Here is a 23,384-nt window from a genome sequence, read left to right as displayed (position 1 = left end):
AATAAATAAAACAGATAAATAAGGCTACAAAATATTTTGAGGTTTCAATGTTTAAAAAACAAACAAACAATAAATTAAATTTTATTTAATTTAAAAAGTAAATAAATAAAAAATCCTTGCAAAAATTTAAGTGCTTTTTTGAAGCAAATAAATAAATAAATAGATAAATAAATAAATAGATAAATACATAGATAAATAAATGAATAAAATAAATAAATAGATAAATAAAATAAATAAATAAACTGCAGAACTGCACTGGACTTCACTTATTTGCCTTTTTATGTAAAAATAAAATAAATAAAATAAAAATAAATGCGTATTTGACCTAATAATTTATACTCTGCACATGGTGATAGATTAGTTCTGAAAATACTGGATCATTTAAACTATCTGGCAACCTCCATTAATTTATATTACTGCAAAATGATTGTGCTTCTACATCTAACATTTAATCTTCTCATTACTGAGGTGAAGCATCAAGGCTCCGTGCTGTACCTTGTTATCGTCCATTACAGTGTTCAAAGACTCGATCCACATTGGATCGATATCACCGTCCAGAACAATCCACTTGGGCCCGGTGTGGCTGACGTTGGCCAACTCGCGCATGATATTAGAAAACAGACCTGAAATGAAATCCTATTTTCAGTGCCGTTCTTTAAAACGATGGTCAATAAAAAAAAGGCGGGAGAGCAGAAGCCTGAGCTGAATCCTTACCGTCTTTCCACTCCCTGGTGGCTGGGTTGATGATGCCGAACAGTTCGTCGTTGGTGACAGCTTTGGGATTGAGGTCGGCCCAGACAGGCCTGCGCTTCATGTTCTGGTAGGTCTTGTAGAGGGACTTGAGGACCTGGGACTTGCCTGTGCCGGCGTTGCCGACCACAAACACAGAGTGTCGAACAGCCAGGAGCTCCTCGAGCTGAACCACCTGCGGAAAGAGAACTGGGTGAGATTGTGTCACACGGTAGTATATAAATAGATAGATGGATGGATGGATGGATGACAATCAGACATGACCAGCTGGCATTTGATGATGGTGTTAGTGCTTTTCTCATAAAAGTGACATATATGATGATCAGACTGCTAAGTCTAACCCATTTGAATAAATGCTAATGATCAGCCATGTTTCTGGTGTGCAATTAAAAGAAGATGGATACAACAAAAGGAAAATGAAAGATGTTCATGACATTTATCCAAACTTACAACAGAAGACAATCAGAGCAATTCGGGGTTAGAGCGATCGGTGGGGCTTGAAGCAGCGACCTTCTGATTAGTAGTCCAGTACCGTAACCACTAAGCTACCACTCCCCAGACAGCAAAAAGTGGCAGAGAGGGTAAAAAAAAAAAAAAAAAAGTGAGAAAAAGTTCACAAATGATGTAATTGACGTGGCTCTATCTTGGGTTCTTTACATTATTTTGATATATTTTAAACTTATATCATATGTTATATATTTTGGTGTCATAAATTGTATTTATTCATTCATTACATACATTTTATTTATTTATTTATTTATTACATTTAATGTATTTATTTACTAAATTTATTTTTGTTTATATTAATATTTGTTATTTTTGTTATGAATTTTATTTATTTATTTATTACATAAGTTTTATTTATTTATTTACTATATTCATTTACTTCATTATTTAATTTTTGTGTTAGAAATTGTATTTATTTATATATATTTATTTGTTTATTTACTATATTTATTAGTGTTTATATTAATATACTGTATTTATATTTTTGTGTGGTATAAGTTATTTTTATATAAATATTATTTATTTATTTACTTTATTCATTTAGTTTATTGTTTATTTATTTTTGTATAATAAATTTTAGTTATTTATTTAAATAAATTAATTTTATTTAACATATATATATACAGTGTATCACAAAAGTGAGTACACCCCTCACATTTCTGCAAATATTTAAGTATATCTTTTCATGGGACAACACTGACAGTGTGTGCAGCTTATATAACAGTGTAAATTTATTCTTCCCTCAAAATAACTCAATATACAGCCATTAATGTCTAAACCACCGGCAACAAAAGTGAGTACACCCCTAAGAGACTACACCCCTAAATGTCCAAATTGAGCACTGCTTGTCATTTTCCCTCCAAAATGTCATGTGATTTGTTAGTGTTACTAGGTCTCAGGTGTGCATAGGGAGCAGGTGTGTTCAATTTAGTAGTACAGCTCTCACACTCTCTCATACTGGTCACTGAAAGTTCCAACATGGCACCTCATGGCAAAGAACTCTCTGAGGATCTTAAAAGACGAATTGTTGCGCTACATGAAGATGGCCAAGGCTACAAGAAGATTGCCAACACCCTGAAACTGAGCTGCAGCACAGTGGCCAAGATCATCCAGCGTTTTAAAAGAGCAGGGTCCACTCAGAACAGACCTCGCGTTTGTCGTCCAAAGTAGCTGAGTGCACGTGACATCCAACTGCTGTCTTTGAAAGATAGGCGCAGGAGTGCTGTCAGCATTGCTGCAGAGATTGAAAAGGTGGGGGGTCAGCCTGTCAGTGCTCAGACCATACGCCGCACACTACATCAAATTGGTCTGCATGGCTGTCACCCCAGAAGGAAGCCTCTTCTGAAGTCTCTACACAAGAAAGCCCGCAAACAGTTTGCTGAAGACATGTCAACAAAGGACATGGATTACTGGAACCATGTCCTATGGTCTGATGAGACCAAGATTAATTTGTTTGGTTCAGATGTTCTCAAGCATGTGTGGCGGCAATCAGGTGAGGAGTACAAAGATAAGTGTGTCATGCCTACAGTCAAGCATGGTGGTGGGAATGCCATGGTCTGGGGCTGCATGAGTGCAGCAGGTGTTGGGGAGTTACATTTCATTGAGGGACGCATGAACTCCAATATGTACTGTGAAATACTGAAGCAGAGCATGATCCCCTCCCTCCGGAAACTGGGTCGCAGGGCAGTGTTCCAGCATGATAATGACCCCAAACACACCTCTAAGACGACCACTGCTTTATTGAAGAGGCTGAGGGTAAAGGTGATGGACTGGCCAAGCATGTCTCCAGACCTAAACCCAATAGAACATCTTTGGGGCATCCTCAAGCGGAAGGTGGAGGAGCGCAAAGTCTCGAATATCCGCCAGCTCCATGATGTCGTCATGGAGGAGTGGAAAAGCATTCCAGTGGCAACCTGTGAAGCTCTGGTAAACTCCATGCCCAGGAGAGTTAAGGCAGTTCTGGGAAATAATGGTGGCCACACAAAATATTGACACTTCAGGAACTTTCACTAAGGGGTGTACTCACTTTTGTTGCCGGTGGTTTAGACATTAATGGCTGTATATTGAGTTATTTTGAGGGAAGAATAAATTTACACTGTTATATAAGCTGCACACAGACTACTTTTCATTGTGTCAAAGTGACATTTTGTCAGTGTTGTCCCATGAAAAGATATACTTAAATATCTGCAGAAATGTGAGGGGTGTACTCACTTTTGTGATACACCGTATATATATTTAATTGTTTATTTACTATATTTATTTTTGTTTATATTAATATATTTATATTTTTGTGTCATAAATTTTGTTTATTTACGTATTTGTCATAAATTGTGTTTATTAAAGCTACCACTCCCTAGACAAAAAAAAAGTGCCAGTGAGGGTTATTTATTTAATATATTCATTTAGTTTATAATTTTGTTTTTTGTGATATAAATTTTATTTATTTATTTATTACATACATTTTATTTTAAATATATATTTATTTGTTTATTTACTATATTTATTAGTGTTTATATTAATATACTTATTTTTGTGTGGTATAAGTGGTATAAGTTTTATTTATTTACTTTATTCATTTAGTTCATTAATTATTTATTTATTTTCCTTACTTTCATCATAATATATTTCATTAATTATTTATTATTTATTAAAATAAATACATTTTATTTGACATATATTTTATTTTATTATATTTTTACATTTATTTGTTTATGTACTATATTTATTTTTGTTGACATTAAAATATTTATATTTTTGTGTTATAAATTGTAATTATTTATTTATTTGTCATAAATTGCGTTTATTTAAGCTTCCTCCCCCAGACAACAAAAAGTGCCAGCGAGGGTGAAAAGTACAAAAAGAGAGAGTGAGAAAAAGTTTGCGAATGATGGCTTGTTCGGTCGATGGGATCGACGTCACTCTCTGTTGGGCTCTTTACAGTGTTTCGACGTTTTAAAGAGCTGAATGATTGCAGCTCTGATGTGATGTCTATGTGCTCGTCTATCAAGGACAGAGGTGGTTGGTAAAGGAAAGCCTTCTTGGCACCCCCACCCCTATCGCTCCATTTCTTTTTTCTAGCGCGAATCAAAGGACGAGGCGAGCGCATGATCGCAGGACAGATACCGCTGACCCTGCTGATCCCCGAGTCAGATGCCTGAGCATCTTTCCTCTCGCTGTGTCAGACGGGTTAAATGCCTCGCCCGGAGATCAGCCTGGGCTGATGGAGTGCTGTTATACTGTTTGGGTGGCTTTTTGACCTGTTGGTGATTGCACTTATTTCCCCTGGCTCGGGCGAGAGTGCCGGCGCTGATATCGGAGACACGTTCTATTGCTGGAAATTAGAACTGAACCCCAGCACCTGAGGCGCTATTACACTGTAATTCCTGCTTCCTTATATTTGTCCAATATATCCAGTTCAGGGCTCCTTCGACGCTAATGTCTATTTGCCACGGACGCGATAGCTGGCTTATAGCTCTTAACGGGAGGTAATGGTTGAAAGAGAAGGTGCAGAGGAGACAGAAAAGAGGGTGATTGCAACATCAATCAGTGCTGTTGGTTATCGCTCAGCCGGAGACGCCATGACATTTTAAGCTTTTCAAAACCTCTCAGTGGAGAGAGATGTTCTCTAGCACCTGTCAATCATTAGGTATTGGAGATTGTTAGGAAGACGACCAAGTTTAGAAGGCTTTGGCAGCCTAGTATGTATGTATGTATGTATGTATGTATGTATGTATGTATGTATGAATTTATTTATTTATTTAATCTTATTATTATTATTATTATTATTATATATTTATTTTTAATTTTATTTTCATTATAGTTAATAATAGTATTATGCATTTGCTTTTAGTTGTATTTTTTATTATTATTAATAATAATAATAATAATGTATTTCTTATGCATTATTTATATTAATAATAATAACAATAATAATGTTACGTATTTATTTATTCTTGCGTTTTTATGTATACATTTTTTATCTTTATATTTATGTATTATTAATATTATTATTACTACTAGTAGTAGTAGACGTATGAATTTATTTGTTGTAGTTGTATTTATTATTATTATTAACAATAATAATAATAATGTTACATATTAATTCTTGATTTTTTTATTTTTATATATTATTATTATTATTATTATTAAGAAGTAGTAGTAGTAGTAGTAGAATGTATGCATTTATTTGTTTTTAGTTGCATTTTTTATTATTATTAATATTTGTAATTTAAGTACTATTTGTGTTTATTTATTTTTATTTTTATATTATTATTTATTTATTTATTTGATTTATCATTATTATTATTTTTATGTATTATTATTATTATTAGTAGTAGTAATATTTATGTATTTATTTATTTTTCGTTTTATATATTATAATTATTATTTATTTATTTGATTTATTATAATTATTATTTTTATGTATTAATATTATTAGTAGTAAGTAATATTTATGTATTTATTTATTTTTAGTTGTATTATTTATTTATAAATTTTTAATAAAGAAAAGAAGTTGCATCTTACTGTGGATGAGACAAAAGGCAAGATGCTGCGTTTCAAACCACATACTGCCTTACTAAACGGTTCACTGTACACCAATGAGCCAAAACATTAGGACCACCTAAATAATATGCTGGCAAAACAGCTCTGACCCTCTGACACTGAAGGAGTCCTGTGGTACCTGGTACCAGGACATCACCAGAAGGTCCATGATCTTGAAGAAAACAGCCTATGTGCTCCATGTTTTTTTTCCGGCTGCTCCTGTATATATGGGTCATCACAGTGAATCTGGAGATACGCATATCAGACTTGGAATAGTTTTTGTGCCAGGAAAAAAAAACTAACTACCCCAATTCAATGGTTTAAAAAAAAGCAAATCCCATTCAACAAAACTTGTAAACATCACGCGTATAGCAGAAGCGAGGCGTACACAATCTCTACGACACGTTTTGTAAACGATTGAGAATAAATTAAAATCAGGCTGAACTGGAGCTGAAGTCGGAACAGCTGTAATTACAAGTCGGTTTGCTGTTGACTGAATAAGGAGGCTGTTAGTGTTACTGTGATTACATATGTAGCTGTAATGAGTATAATTACTGTACAAACACTTCGAAATGCACCGGTATAACTGCATTATCGTTGTAGATTCTATTTTTAATTAAGTATATACAACATATGTACAAGTTTTCTTCTCTAATTCTCATTATTGAACCAGTAGGTGACGTTAAATGGGAACAGAAGAAAAGAGAAGTCTGAGCTGTATGATGAGGTTATTCCTTTGCTTAATACAGACACAATTATGTTATTTAAATAAATATAAACATACAGTTATATATAAATTTGTGTCATATATTCTTACTTATTTTTTGTTTCATAAATGTTATTTATTTATTTATTACATTTTATTTATTAATGTATTTGGATATTTACTATATTTATTTTAGTTTTATTAATATATTTATATTTTTGTGTTATACATTTTATTTATTTATGTATTTATTATTTAAATTGTATTTATTTATTTATTTACTATATTTATTTTTTATATAATATATTTATATTTTTTGTGTTATAAATTATTATTATTTATGTATTTATTACATAAACTGTATTTATTTACTATATTTTTTATATTATTATATTTATATTTGTGTCATAAATGTTATTTATTTATTACATATATTTTATTTATGTATTTACTATATTGTTGTTTATATTAAAATGTTTGTATTTTTTGTATTACATTTTATTTATGTATGTATTTATAACATGAATTATTTATTTATTTGTTTATTTACTATATTATTTTGTTTATATTAATATATCTATTTTGTGTGTCAGAAATGTTATTTACTTATTACATACATTATATTTATTTTTTTATTTCATTTTATTTATTTATTCATTACATACATTTTATTTATTTATTTATTACATTTTATTTATTTATCACATAAATGTTATTTATTTATTACATAAATTTTATTTATTTATTTATTACATTTTATTTATTTATTTATTTACTTACTTGAATTTTAATTTCATCAGGTGCTCCTTCAGAGTTAAGGCACCTCAGTAGGCAGCATTTTACAGTATCTAAGAATTGACACAGCCCTCTTCTCGGGAGCGTGTAGGACGATGTAAAATGCGGCATCGGAAGAAAAGCTGCCTGATTCTGATCCCACGCTGATTAGATATTTTGTGCGTAGTTGATGTAGTAGTGTGAGCTGTACTGGTATGATTGTGTTAGGCACAGCACTGTTTGAATGTTTTAACACCGCAGTGGTAATGCTGGATGCTGGAAGGTGAATCAGGCTTTAGCAAGACGAGGTGATTAGAACTGTCCACTGCTGAATGACCGAAAAGCAATTAACACACACTGTGTAATGTAAAAAAACACACAGCTATAGTGTCTGGTCACTAATAGATGGCGTACAGTCTATGTCTGAGCAGGGGTGTCAAACTCTTTTCACCGAGGGCCACATCAGCATTATGATTCATTGTATGAAGTTAAAGGCTGATGTTGAAACGCTGCACTCTAGTGGCGGGACGTGGGATGCAGTCACAGAACATGTGGGTCGCGTATGGTTTTACGATGTACGCTTTAAAGCAGCATAAACGATTTAGAGTTGGCAGTTAGTTTTCCGGGATCCTAATTGCGTTCGAGTAGGGTATATTCGCCTGCTCCATGCCCCCTCTGACGCGTGACCCCTTCTTTTACTTGCCCACACATGAGGCTTATCCACTTCTGCACAGGCGCCTCGGTCTGCTAACCAGTGTCCTTGCATAGTGTTGGAAGACCTCACCCACTTAGTCCTGTTTTTTCCCACACAGCAGACTCGGTGGCCGATTTTGTCTGCTGCAGGCACTGCCAATTGTGCCCACTAGATGGCGCTCAGCTGAGTGTTATTCACTACACCTGTCAGTGGTCATAATCTATATCTATATATGATATCTAATTGGCCAGTGTAGCTCAGGTAAACCAATAAATTGACCAGTAAGAGCTGTAAAGTTGGAAGGTCAGTTTTGATTGGAACAAAAACAGACTCAAGGTTTTAAAATAGCAGGACGGATGGGGTTGTGTTATGATGGACGTGAGTCATGTGATCACAGTCGACTATCAAAAGCCTCTTGGCGCATCCAGACAGAAAAACAGACTGATGGAACCTTCAATCAGTAGCGTTCATGTCAGTCTCTTCAGAGATGTTTGGACATCTCAAACAGCTTCACACCCCCCTCCACCCCCTTTCTTCCCCCGTTCCATCTAAATAAAATCTGAAATCTAAAATATGGTACGCGTGGTAACCGTGCACCGGCGCTCACCTTGAGCACGAAGTTCTCTTCGGCCTGCAGCTTCAGGTCCAGCACGGACTGTTTGACGAACTTCTCGAAGTCCATGTCCCTCTTGCGGGGGACATCCAGGGCGGGGAACAGATCTCCGATGAGGCCCATGAAGACGGGCATGTCGTCGGTGACGATCTTGGGGACATTGAAGTCTCTCAGGGCCCTCATGAGCACCTGATCCTCGGGCCGCTCGGGGTCGCCTCTCTTTAGAGAGCCGGCCACCACCAGGACGGACTTGATGGCCCGAAGTCCCCAGTCGTAGTGGTCCTGAAATGTGAGGGTGAGTCAGAAACTGGAGATATTTATTTTCTATATGCATTCATAAATGCTTACTTGGTATATGAAATAATGTGCAGTTTTAATAATTTACAATGTTTTGTGTAAATACATGTCCATAAAAGTTGGGACAGTGGGTAAATCAAAAACAGTAAAAAGACAATGTGAATGCTTTAAATAATTAACATTTATTATTATTATTATTATTATTATTATTATTAACAATAAACCAACAAAATTATTATGATTATTATTATTATTATTATTACTAACAACAATAAACCAACAACAATAATAATATCATTGTTTTTATTTTTATTATTATTATTATTATTAACAATAAACCAACAAAAATAATAATATTATTATTATTAATAATAATTATTATTATTATTACTAACAACAATAAACCAACAACAATAATAATAATATTATCATTATTATTATTATTTTTATTTTTATTATTGTTATTATTATTACTAACAACAATAAACCAAAAAAATGATAATAATATCATTATTATTATGATTATTGTCATTATTTTTATTATTATTATCATTATTTTTATTATTATTATTGTTTTGTTTTTGTTACTGTAAGTAATAATAATAATACAATACTTATTGTTACTATTATCACATTATATTTTTTATTAATTTATTAATATATATTTATTTGTTTATTTATTTAGTTAGTTTAGTTAGTTATTTGTTTGTTTGTATGTATACACCCATTCTGAATGTGATGGCTGCAATACATTTCAAAAAAGTTGGGACAAGTAGTAGCAAAATCCTTAAAAATATTTGAAGTTAGAAAGAGCTGTTAGATGGAAAGGTCCACCAGTTTTCTCAGTAATTACCCTCAAGTTTTCCATAGCAGACTTAAAATACCATGTGTGCTTGCGCTGGTGCTTTACCTGTTTAGACAGAAGCTCCTTGCATAGCTGATAGAGAGTAATAAACTTCCTCGCCAGCAGTCTGGCCTCGATGAAGCCCTCCGCTACCAGCATGATCTCACAAATGAGCTCGAAGTCCGGTACTACCATGGCACAGGGCCTGTATGAAAGCCATTATATGGAATGATATTATATAATATTCACTATCTAATACATTGTAAGAAAGGCAAGTTCATTCAGGGTGTTTTAAATAATGAAATGAAATGAAATGAAATGAAATGAAATGAAATTAAATGAAATTAAAATTTTTTACTGTTCACCCAATGACTGAGAGACACTGCGACCCTGACCAGGATAAGCGGTGGTAAAACAATGAATGAATAACAATGAATGAATGAAAGAATGTGGGAGGAAACCAGAGCGCCCGGAGAAAACCCACAAGGACGGACAAGCTGCCCGCTCTACCCAAAAATCCAAATCATCCATCCAAGACGTATTAAACATTATTATTATTTATTATTATTATTATCACTATTATTATTGTTATTATTATTATTAGCGTTATTCTTAATTATTATTATTGTTGTTATTGTTATTATTATTGTTATTATTATCATTATCATTGTATTGTTATTATATCAATATTAATTATTATTATTATTAATTATTATTATTATTGCTGTTGTTATTATATCAATATTAATTATTATTGTTCTTATTATTATTAATTATTATTATTATTATTGCTATTATTATTATTGTTTTTATTATTATATTATCATTATTATTGTTATTAATTATTATTATTATTATTATTTATTATTTGTATTATTATTATTATTATTATTATCATTAATTATTATTAGTAGTAGTATTTGTATTATTATTGTTTTATTATTATTATTGTTATTATTTATTAGTATTATTATTATTATTGTATTATTATTATCATTTATTTATTTATTTTAATCACATTACACAAGCCTCACTTGCACGTTTACAATTAAAAAAAAATTTATTTTATGATTATAAAATGATTATAAAATTTTATTTTATTTATTTAGTTTTTTAATAAAAAAAATGCACTTTCTGTACTTACCGAAACAAAGCTTTGAGATTTTCGGGCAGCTCGGTCCTGCCAGCATATCCCGGGTTCATGGTGATAAAGATTCCCACAGACGGAACCAGGTTCACCTCCTCGCCCATAAAATTAAAGCGTTTCTTCTTGTCCCTGATGGCATCCTGGATGCTTTTCACCTGATAATAGCAGACATAGATATTAAAGATGGCACTGTAGGATCGGTTAAATTCTTCTATCTATGCTTGTATGCCTCGAGTACCTTCCATTAGTCAATATAATAAGGAGACGGCCTTGATGAAACTTTGTGTCGAGTCGTTTTGAGAGGCGAAGGTGGCGGTAATGCGCCGTTCAGGGTGAATAAACGGTGAGCTGGTTGAATTGATCTCATTTTTAGCTTTGCTCTTTCTGCACAGTGTGGAAATCAAAGCTAAGAGGAGAACAAACCCTGGAATGCTTTTCAGCTCGGATTCGAGAGACAGATATGTGTCCGACAGAGATGCAAGTACAGTCATTTATTGAACATGTGCATGGTTTAATGCAGTGGTTCTTCCCCTAGGGGGCCTCAGTGAGCCTAGCGGGGGCTCTCATTGCCTTTAATTGAGAGGAGTAAAAAGAATCACACGTAGTGGGACAGGTAAATCAATAGGCTATTGGCGTATGGGAGACTTCTTGTGATGTCATATAGATCTATTTTAAACTCCCTATAGTCTACGTTGGGTCTTTGAGAATGCACACATATTTGATTTGCCCACCACAAAGGTCAATGGACGGTGTTGATGCAAACCACTGATGCTGACTTCCACCTCTGACCGAGGAGAGCCGTGACTAATACACGCCCCCTCTGACACGTGTGTAGTAGCCGACTGCATCTTTTCACCTGCACGAGGCGAGTTCATATGTTCATCTGTGGATCAGCTTTGTTTACGGAAAGCCACGCCCTGATCACATGATCCCTTGTCTCTGTGCGGGCGCCATCAATCAGGCAGCAGGGGTCGTAATTGCATCAGTTATGAGGAGTCCCCTTTGGCACCCTTCCCTTATACAATAAGGGAACAAGTCTATCATGGTTTGTGTAGGCGACTATATATATACAGTATATACAGTGTATCACAAAAGTGAGTACACCCCTCACATTTCTGCAAATATTTTATTATATCTTTTCATGGGACAACACTATAGAAATAAAACTTGGATATAACTTAGAGTAGTCAGTGTACAACTTGTATAGCAGTGTAGATTTACTGTCTTCTGAAAATAACTCAACACACAGCCATTAATGTCTAAATAGCTGCAACATAAGTGAGTACACCCCACAGTGAACATGTCCAAATTGTGCCCAAAGTGTCAATATTTTGTGTGACCACCATTATTATCCAGCACTGCCTTAACCCTCCTGGGCATGGAATTCACCAGAGCTGCACAGGTTGCTACTGGAATCCTCTTCCACTCCTCCATGATGACATCACGGAGCTGGTGGATGTTAGACACCTTGAACTCCTCCACCTTCCACTTGAGGATGCGCCACAGGTGCTCAATTGGGTTTAGTCCATCACCTTTACCTTCAGCTTCCTCAGCAAGGCAGTTGTCATCTTGGAGGTTGTGTTTGGGGTTGTTATCCTGTTGGAAAACTGCCATGAGGCCCAGTTTTCGAAGGGAGGGGATCATGCTCTGTTTCAGAATGTCACAGTACATGTTGGAATTCATGTTTCCCTCAATGAACTGCAGCTCCCCAGTGCCAGCAACACTCATGCAGCCCAAGACCATGATGCTACCACCACCATGCTTGACTGTAGGCAAGATACAGTTGTCTTGGTACTTCTCATCAGGGCGCCGCCACACATGCTGGACACCATCTGAGCCAAACAAGTTAATCTTGGTCTCGTCAGACCACAGGGCATTCCAGTAATCCATGTTCTTGGACTGCTTGTCTTCAGCAAACTGTTTGCAGGCTTTCTTGTGCGTCAGCTTCCTTCTGGGATGACGACCATGCAGACCGAGTTGATGCAGTGTGCGGCGTATGGTCTGAGCACTGACAGGCTGACCTCCCACGTCTTCAACCTCTGCAGCAATGCTGGCAGCACTCATGTGTCTATTTTTTAAAGCCAACCTCTGGAGATGACGCCGAACACGTGGACTCAACTTCTTTGGTCGACCCTGGCGAAGCCTGTTCCGAGTGAAACCTGTCCTGGAAAACCGCTGTATGACCTTGGCCACCATGCTGTAGCTCAGTTTCAGGGTGTTAGCAATCTTCTTATAGCCCAGGCCATCTTTGTGGAGAACAACAATTCTATTTCTCACATCCTCAGAGAGTTCTTTGCCATGAGGTGCCATGTTGAATATCCAGTGGCCAGTATGAGAGAATTGTACCCAAAACACCAAATTTAACAGCCCTGCTCCCCATTTACACCTGGGACCTTGACACATGACACCAGGGAGGGACAACGACACATTTGGGCACAATTTGGACATGTTCACTGTGGGGTGTACTCACTTATGTTGCCAGCTATTTAGACATTAATGGCTGTGTGTTGAGTTATTTTCAGAAGACAGTAAATCTACACTAAAGGGCGTAGTAAATCAGTAAATCATCCATTTGACAAGTAATTGCCATGGTGATGGTGGACGCTGGCGCATTTGGCTGCCGCTACCGTTACCGTATTTTACCGTATTTTACCGTATTTTATTGTATTTTTATCGTTTTTCGTTTTCATCTTTTTACACACCTTGTGGATCTATTTCTTTTATGTTACTTTTGATACTTTTATTTGTGCTTTTGATACTTTTTGTTCTTTCTACTGTACATCGCGTCTGCGGCCGGTGGTGAACGGTGGATGAGTTTTCCTGGGATCGGCACGATGTTGAACTATTCCGTTGACCAGCTGAGGAAGTTCAACAACTGCACTACTCCATCGTGTATTTCAGTCATCAAACAGCTTGGACTCCTTCGCCGGCCTCGTTATATTCACAGGGGCTCCCGGAGAAAGCTTGTTTATCTTCGAAACGGTAACGCTATTCCATCCTTCTGGTCAGCCGTGCGCACTGTCGCTCCGCAAACACGTCATCAGAGCGCTGCTGCCTTGCACACCAGTAGCGGTGTAGTCTCCATGACAACGCTGTCCACGGAGTGGGATAGGAAACGCGGAGTGGACTTAGCAAATCTCCGTTCTCTTCCTCGTTCCTCACAGCCAACTACACAACAATACCACTTGAAAATGGCATTGCTTAATGTTCGTTCACTCAACACAAAAAGTACTGTACTCAGTGAATTTATATCTGACAGTGAACTAGACTTTTTCTGTCTCACTGAAACTTGGCATAAACCCTTGGATTATTTTATGTTAAATCAGACCACGCCAATGGGATACTCGTATATTGATGAACCTCGTATGGAAGGGCGAGGTGGTGGTGTTGCTGCAGTCTATAGGGATGATATTAAAATAACCACTTTGTCTTTTCCTGCTGCTCTTTCTTTTGAACACCTGGCTTTCAAGTTGTCAGGGCCTACTCCTCTGGTCACTGCTGTAGTTTATCGTCCGCCAAAGCCAAACGCTTCCTTTCTCTCTGATTTTTCAGATTTTTTAACCCAGCTTAGTGCCCTCTCATCCTCTGTACTGCTTATGGGTGATTTTAACATCCATATTGATGACAACAACTGTAAATTTGCCAGGGAATTTTTGGAATTGTTACAGTGTTTTAATTTCACACAACATATACATTTTCCAACTCATAAAAAAGGTCATACTCTTGACCTTGTCTGCTCTACTGGTGTCCTAGTTCATCAGCCGTCCAGCCATGACCTTACTGTCTCTGATCATTTGACAATCATCATGGACATTGAGGTCACTAGGCCCATCACTAGAGCTAAACGTAAAATATCCTTCAGGAATCTTCAATATATCTCTCCCTCTGCTTTCTCAGATTCTCTTGTTAAAAAGATGTCTGTCTGTCCTGTACTGTCTAGTAATTCATCTGACCTTGTCGATTACTATAATGACATACTCGCCTCATGTCTTGATGAGCTGGCTCCTTTGAGAACCAAATTTGTTTCATTTAGTCATTCCGCACCATGGTACACAATTGAGCTTCACCAAATGAAATCCCGTAAACGCCAGCTTGAAAGACTTTATAAGAAAACCGGTCTAACAGTACATTATCAGATTTATTCTGATTATCTTCAACATTACAAAGACGCTCTTACGGCAGCCCGATCCACTTACTATTCCGAACTCATACATGCTGGATCAACAAATCCTAAGACTCTCTTTTCCACAATAAATAAACTTCTCAAACCAATTGACAATACTACCAATTCCTTTACAGTTGACAAGTGTAACTCTTACCTCTCATTTTTTCAAACAAAAGTTGAGAATATCCACAATTTTCTGACAGTTTCCCCTGTCATCTCTGTTTCTCCGCCTATCTCATCTCAATTTATTACCCAGCCTCTGTCTCAGTTCTCACCTGTGTCTCTTTTGGACCTATCTGAGATCTTAACAGGGATGCGAAGCTCCACTTGTGTTTTGGATCCTGCTCCATCAAAACTTGTTAAGGGTTGTTTTCCAGTTATCTCATCACTTATCACAGAGATAATCAATTCCTCTCTTAGTTCTGGCTCAGTCCCTCAATCACTCAAATTGGCTGCTGTTACTCCCATACTTAAAAAACCTGGACTTGACTCTAACATTATGAGTAACTTTCGGCCCATTTCCAATCTTCCATTTCTGTCGAAAATACTGGAACGTGTTGTTGCCTCACAGCTCAAAGATCACCTAAATTCCAATAATCTATTTGAATCATTTCAGTCTGGTTTCCGCCCCCAGCACAGCACTGAGTCAGCCCTCCTCAAAGTCACAAATGACCTTCTTCTTTCCTCAGACTCTGGACAAATTAATATTCTCGTCCTCCTTGATCTTACTGCAGCTTTTGACACCATTAATCACTCCATTCTTCTGTCCCGCCTTGAATCCTCTGTCAACATCACTGGTACTGCCCTTTTGTGGTTAAGGTCATATCTCATAAACAGACAACAGTTTGTTAATATCAACAATTGTAGTTCTGCCATTGCTCCACTGTCCCAAGGCGTTCCCCAAGGCTCAGTGTTAGGTCCCCTTTTGTTTATTCTTTATATGCTCCCCCTTGGTGACATCATACGTCGGCATGGTTTACATTTCCACTGCTATGCTGATGATATTCAGCTTTACATCTCCTCCAAATCCATTAATACTGAACTTCACTCCACTCTGACAAATTGCATCACTGAAATGAAATTGTGGATGAAAGCTAATTTCCTCAAATTAAACTGTGAAAAATCAGATATGATCATCGTAGGTCCTACAACCCTGGCAAAAACCACAAAAAATTTTCAAATTACCATTGATAATGACACTTTGTCTCCGTCTTCTAACATCCGAAATCTTGGTGTAATTTTTGATAGCAACCTCTCTTTTGACCGCCATGTAAATCACATCACCAAAACTGCTTTCTTTCATCTAAAAAACATAGCACGTCTACGTCCATCACTCTCCTTTTCTGCCGCCGAAACCTTGATTCATGCTTTTATTACATCCAGAATTGATTATTGCAATAGCATCCTTTATGGTACATCTAACAAAATCCTAAAAAAACTTCAGTATATCCAGAATTCAGCTGCTCGCCTCCTTACTCATACTCGCTCCCGTGATCATATTACACCTGTTCTACAAAAACTTCATTGGCTTCCCGTTGCTCAACGCATTCAATTCAAAATTCTTCTATTCACTCACAAAGCTCTCCATAATCAGGCCCCATCCTACCTCACCGACCTGCTCCATCAGCACATTCCCTCCCGTAGCCTTCGCTCTTCTGAGGCTAACCTACTGTCCATACCCTCTAGGACCAAGCACCGGACCTGGGGTGACAGGGCCTTTTCCATAGCTGCTCCATCTTTATGGAATGCTCTCCCCAAACACCTACGAGATTGTCCTGACCTGTCCAAATTCAAGTCACTTCTCAAAACTCATCTATTCAGAGTGGCATTTAACTTGTAACAACACAAAATAAATGCTTTTATTTTTGCTATTCTTTTTAATAGTTTTTATACTTAGATCACGACAGAAATGTGAAGTCCTAGATCCTAAAACTTGTAAAGTTTTCAGTTTCCTGATTGCATGTAAATCTGTCCTGTTTCTGTCTAATTTTAAGAAATTGTTCTATATTTGTTGTTCTCTCTCATAATTTAGCTAATTTTTAATGAACTGTCTTATGCTGCTCTCTTTGTTTTTATCTTAATTATTCTTGATGTTGATGTACTTTTTTGATTTTGTACTATGATTTGTATGGTGTATGTACGTATTTGTTTTTGATTATTTGTCTTATGTAAAGCGTCTTTGAGTATCTTGAAAAGCGCTATATAAATAAAATGTATTATTATTATTACACTGCTATACAAGTTGTACACTGACTACTCTAAGTTATATCCAAGTTTCATGTCTATAGTGTTGTCCCATGAAAAGATATAATGAAATATTTGCAGAAATGTGAGGGGTGTACTCACTTTTGTGATACATTGTATATACAATGATCAGCCATAACATTAATAGAAGCACTTTGTAGTTTTACAATTACTGACTGTAGTCCATCTGTTTCTCTGCATGCTTTGTTAGCCCCCTTTCATGCTGTTCTTCAATGGTCAGGACCCCCACAGAGCAGGTATTATTTGGATGGTGGATCATTCTTAGCACTGCAGTGACACTGACATGGTGGTCGTGTGTTAGTGTGTGTTGTGCTGGTATGAGTGGATCAGACACAGCAGCGCTGCTGGAGTTTTTAAACACCTCACTGTCACTGCTGGACTGAGAATAGTCCACCAACCAAAAATATCCAGCCAACAGCGCCCCATATGCAGCGTCCTGTGACCACTGATGAAGGTCTAGAAGATGACCGACTCAAACAGCAGCAATAGATGAGCGATCGTCTCCGACTTTACATCTACAAGGTGGACCAACTAGGTAGGAGTGTCTAATAGAGTGGACAGTGAGTGGAAACTGTGTTTAAAAACTCCAACAGCGCTGCTGTGTCTTATCCACTCATACCAGCACAACACACACTAACACACCACCACCATGTCAGTGTCACTGCAGTGCTGAGAATGATCCACCACCGAAATAATACCTGCTCTGTAGTGGTCCTGTGGGGGTCCTGACCATTGAAGAACAGGGTGAAAGCAGGTTAAAAAGTATGTAGAGAAACAGATGGACTACAATTAGTAATTGTAGAACTACAAAGTGCTTCTATATGGTAAGTGGAGCTGATAAAATAAAATGAACAGTGAGTATATATATATATACTGTATATATATATATATACAGTATATTGCTGTATATGAAATGAAAGAATGTTTCCTCACTGTAGCTACAGGTCGTTCGGATGTACAGAAAATCTGACAGATTGCGGAGCTGCACCGACGTCTGATTATTAGTGCTGGAATGAAAACAAATGGCGCCGCGATCCGTTCCGTGCCTCCCGCGGCGTGCCGCGCTAAGGGGAATGGCAGAGCCGGCCTAATTTATCTCAATATCGTCTGCGAGCTCTCTACTGTTTGCTTTTGCCCGAGTGCAAAGTAAACCGATGAAATAAATATTGAAAAAAAAAAAAAAACTACTTCAGTGAAGTGTACTCTCACATCCGATCTACTGTCAGGCCTCAATAGAATAGATAATCAAACAGCGCTCTTGTGGAGGGGGCGAACACGGGAAGCGGGGCCTGATTAACATCCGGCGCCGGCGCTCTGATGTTCCGTCTCTTGCTAGGATTGTTCTGTGTGACGATGGATTTTCGGGCGCGGATTCATTATTCATTACAGCGCAGAAAAAAAGAGAAATCATTCACTTCTGTGACATTTGAGGAGTCGGAGAGCGTGCCGGTGCTGGAAGAGAGGCGGCCTTTAGCTCTGAGTCACCGGCTGCAATAGATTTGTATTATTTATTTCATTTGGCATTTTCTCCCGATTTTAGCACGTCCAATTTTTACCCGATTGCGTTATGCTTATCGATAGAGGAGAGCGACCTGACACACGCCCCCGACTGCATCGTTTTACCTGCAAGAGGCGAGTACATATGCGGATCAGCTTTGTATGCGGATACACCCTGATTAACGCATTATTCCTCATCTCTGTGCAGACGCCATCGATCAGCCAGCAGAGGTTGTAATTGTAACCCTCCTTGGATGAACAACAGCCAAACGTTGTTCATGTAGCCGCCCAGCCCAGCCGGATGGCAGAGCTGAGATTAGATATGATGTATTCACTCAAACTCAGCTACAGCAGATAGAGTGTAAATAAATAAATACAATTAATTATAAGTATTTTTTACCATTTTATTTAAGCATTTTCTCCCAATTTAGCGTAGCCAGCATAGCAGTCTTCCACTGCTAGGCACCCCGATCACACCCGAGTAGGATATATTTGCCCGACAAACACTCCCTCTGACGCATGGTCCGCCAAATCCTCCTTATTTGCCCATTCTTGGGTGGATTAGTGTGTGAGGCCAGTCTTGCGCATGGAGAGTCACTCGCTGATCTCCGCATTCCTCTACCTCTGAACAGGCCCCTCGGGCTACTAACCAGGGTCCTTATATAGCGTTGAAGTCCACACCCCTATTTAGTCTGGGGTTTTCTCACTTCCTACAGAGCAGACTAGTGGCCAATTGCGCCTGCTAGGGGCGTTCGGCTGACCGGTAGCACAGGGTGAACAATAACTGGTGTAAAATTAATCCTAGTCTTTATAATATTATCGCATTTAGCAGACACTTTTATCCAAAGCAGTATACTGTCTACGCATGTCAGGGTTAAGGGCCTTCTATAAGATTTATTCTTGGAGTGTGGCTTCCTAATTCTTTCTTAGCGGGTGGTAACTATAACTGGTGACTTTTTAATTTCGTTAATTTATGGGGGGGGGTCTATTTATTTGCGGAAAAAAAATTTCAATTAATTCATGGAAAAAAATCAATTCATACACGGAAAAAATTTCAATTAATTTATGGAGAAAAAAACTCAATTTATGTATGGAAAAAATTGTAATTCATATATGGAAAAAAACTCAATTAATTTATGTAAAAAAAATCAATTTATATACGAAAAACAATTCAATTAATTTATGGGGGAGAAATCAATTTATATATGGAAAAAATTCAATTAATTTATGGAAAAAATGCAATTAATTTATGGAAAAAAATCTATTTATTTGCGAAGAAATGCAATTCATTTATGAAAAAAAATCTATTAATTTATGGGGGAAAAATAAATTTATATGCGAAAAAAAATTCCATTAATATACAGAAAAAAATCTATTTGCGGAAAAGTTAATTAAATTCATTTATGGAAAAAAAACTATTTATTTGTGAAAAAAATTTAATTAATGTACAGAAAAAATCTATTAATTTATGCAAAAGAAAAAAAACAATTATATACGAAAAAATAATTCTTTCTGTGCCCATATTAATAAAACTAGGACTAAAACAAGGACTCGGACTCGGGCCACCCATAAGCAAGAACAGGGAACAGAAACTCATCTGTAATCCAAGAACCACCACAAACACATATGAGATTAATTAAATTTGTGATTGGGTAATTAGATATGACTAAAAACTACAAGGAAACTTAACCGACCATAGTTTCTTTCACTACAGCAGGTCCAGCATTTAAAATCATTTGTAATTAGGTGTGAAATCACAGCTGTGAATTAGAAACAGCTGGAACTGGGTGGTTGGCGTGATGCTAATGAAAACCGACCTGCACTGCGACCACGGACAGCACCTCCACCGAGATCCTGTTGAACTCGTCGAAGCAGCCCCACGCCCCCGTCTGAGCCAGGCCTTTGTAGATGTTACCACAAGACTGAAGGAGGAGAGAAATACAAGCAGTGGTTTATACACAGTATATGCATAATTTTACTCTAATTTTACCACACAAGTCTTGGCTGATTTACTAACAATCTGTAAAGTATGGTATTTTAATGTAAATACAGTAACTGATGGATATAACTATATACCTATCTGTCTATCTATCTATCTATCTATCTATCTATCTATCTATCTATCTATCTATCTATGTACCTACCTGTCTATCCATCCATCTGCCCGCCCGTCCGTCCGTCCGTCTGTCTATCTATCTATCTATCTACCCACCTGTCTGTCTATCTACCCACCTATCTATCTATCTATCTATCTATCTATCTATCTATCTATCTATCTATCTATCTATCTATCTATCTATCTATCTATCTATCTATCTATCTATCTATCTATCTATCTATCTATCTATCTATGTACCTACCTGTCTATCCATCCATCCATCCATCTGCCCGCCCGTCCGTCCGTCCGTCTGTCTATCTATCTATCTATCTACCCACCTGTCTGTCTATCTACCCACCTATCTATCTATCTATCAATCTATCTATCTATCTATCTATCTATCAGACAGCAGTGGAGTGTGAAAAAGCTTTGTGATGGTGAGGATGTGGGCTGAATAACTGAGGAACCGATGACAGATGCCATATCAGAACCGATCACACCCCCTGTCTGCCTTTCCTTAGACCTGACTCACCAGACCTGAGTCAGAAGAATAATTTGCATTCCGTTTCAGCGGCCGGCGCACCTCAGTGTGCAACTGTATTAGAGGAGGAGGATGAGGAGGAAGATTAGCACTTGCTAATGACCTCACATTCGATCTGAATTCAAACAGTACGAGCGGCTCGGGTCCCTGTAGGTGCGGCCGAGCGTTGATGTTAAATATGGGGGGAGGAAGAGCTCGTTCTGACACAGATGAGAGCCGACTGATTATGACTGGTTGATCCCGGAGCCCCGTCTGTCTTTTTGCTCTCATTAGCATCTCTCGCTCGTTCTTATTCTTTCGCGGTCAGGCGAAACCGGTGATGATGCAGGTACGCGCAGGATAAAAAGATTAGCTGCAGGTAACTCGGCGTAGGAGGGCGTTGGAGCTTTACTAATCTGCCGGCCTCCGAGTCGAGTGAGGACGGCTTTGTTTTGCTTTGATGCGCAGCCCGTGAGGTGACGGACGGGTGGGAGGAAGACAAACTTGCGCTGAACTTTCTGACCCTAATTACCCTCTTCATTAAAACATCACATCGAGTGATTCGTCCCACTTGACGTGAATGCAAATTCAGTCTAATCTGCATAAAGCAGAATTATTACTGCATTTAAATAAAAGAAATTAAAGCATAAAAATAACCTGCCTCCTAGAGAGGGTCGTGATGAGTCTGAAGCCCTAACTGAGCGCAAAGAGCACAACAGTACAAAAGGGCACAAGGTCAAAGGCATCATCATACTCATACATACTCATACCTCAATCCAGAGAAACTACAGCTGAGATCTAGGAATCCAGGGTTTAAATCCTAGCTGAGCTATCGGCCAGTCAGGCATCTGAACAGACATGATTGGCTAATGTCCAAAAAAAAGAGGTGGCCGAAAACAGCCTAGCCATTGGAAGTCTAGTGGAAGGCTCAGTGCTGATCTCAAACCCGGATAGATTACAGATTGATAGAAGGGTTGAGTCAGGAAGGGCAATCTGACAAAATGAAATTCATATACGGACAAAAATAAAATCAATTCATATACGGAAAAAATTCAATTAATTTATAGAAAAAAATCAATTTATATACAGAAAAAAATTATATTAATTAATGGGGGGAAAAATCAATTCATATACAGAAAAAATTCAATTCATTTATGGAAAAATCTATTTATATACGGAAAGAAATTCAATTAATTTATGGAGAAAAAAAATCTATTTATATATGGCAAAAAATTTATTCATTTATGGACAAAAATCTATTTATATATGGGAAAAATTCAATTAATTTATGGGGAGATCTTTATACAGAAAAGAATTACATTTATTTATGGGAAAAAATCTATTTATTTGCAAAAAAATCAAAATATTTATAGGAAAAAATCAATTCATATGTGGAAAAAAAATTCTATTTATATATGGAAAAAAATATTCAATTAATTTATGGGGAAAAATCTATTTATATACAAAAAAAATTCAATTCCTTTATGGATGAAAAAAACTATTCCTAAACTGAAAAAACCCCCAATTCAATCTATATGTGGTTGAAAAAAAAATCTGTTCATATACAAATAAAAAAAGTAATAAATCAAATTAATATATGGAAAAAATATTTAGTCTATATACTAAAAAATTCTATTAATTTACAAAAAAAATCAATTCTCATACGGAAAAAAAAATTATATACGGACAGGAAAAATAGCAATTAATATATGGAAAAAAATGAATTCGTATATGGGCAGGAATAAAAAATGAATTAATATACAGAAAAAATATTTAATTAATATATGGAATATAAAATTCAATCCATATATATGAAAATTGTTTTCAATTCATATACAGACAGAAAAAAAATCTATCCATATATGAAATTTTTTTTTTAATTCATATATGGACATAAAAAAAATAATCTATATACAAGAAAAAAAACAATTCAATTTATATTCGGACAGAAAAAAAAATCATCTA

At 36.6% G+C, this 23,384-nt stretch overlaps 1 protein-coding gene across 2 annotated transcripts in view; it reads right to left on the bottom strand.

The window, feature by feature from the left end:
* Nucleotides 1-23,384, bottom strand: part of dnah9 (dynein, axonemal, heavy chain 9) — a 188,912-nt gene that overhangs the window by 122,358 nt on the left and 43,170 nt on the right. The window contains exons 28-33 of one of the 2 annotated variants that reach the window (XM_063002787.1): nucleotides 20,619-20,723; nucleotides 10,872-11,029; nucleotides 9,794-9,932; nucleotides 8,581-8,868; nucleotides 715-925; nucleotides 496-623 (exon numbers count right to left, since the gene is read on the bottom strand). In XM_063002787.1, coding sequence (XP_062858857.1) covers nucleotides 496-623; nucleotides 715-925; nucleotides 8,581-8,868; nucleotides 9,794-9,932; nucleotides 10,872-11,029; nucleotides 20,619-20,723 — 1,029 coding nt within the window. Of the gene's footprint in view, nucleotides 1-495; nucleotides 624-714; nucleotides 926-8,580; nucleotides 8,869-9,793; nucleotides 9,933-10,871; nucleotides 11,030-20,618; nucleotides 20,724-23,384 lie in introns of those variants that run through there. The other variant, XM_063002788.1, reaches the window with a different exon arrangement.

The sequence above is a fragment of the Trichomycterus rosablanca genome, chromosome 10 (genome assembly GCF_030014385.1).
Source record: "Trichomycterus rosablanca isolate fTriRos1 chromosome 10, fTriRos1.hap1, whole genome shotgun sequence".
Lineage (NCBI taxonomy): Eukaryota > Metazoa > Chordata > Actinopteri > Siluriformes > Trichomycteridae > Trichomycterus > Trichomycterus rosablanca.
This window is presented reverse-complemented; position numbering and strand designations above follow the sequence as displayed.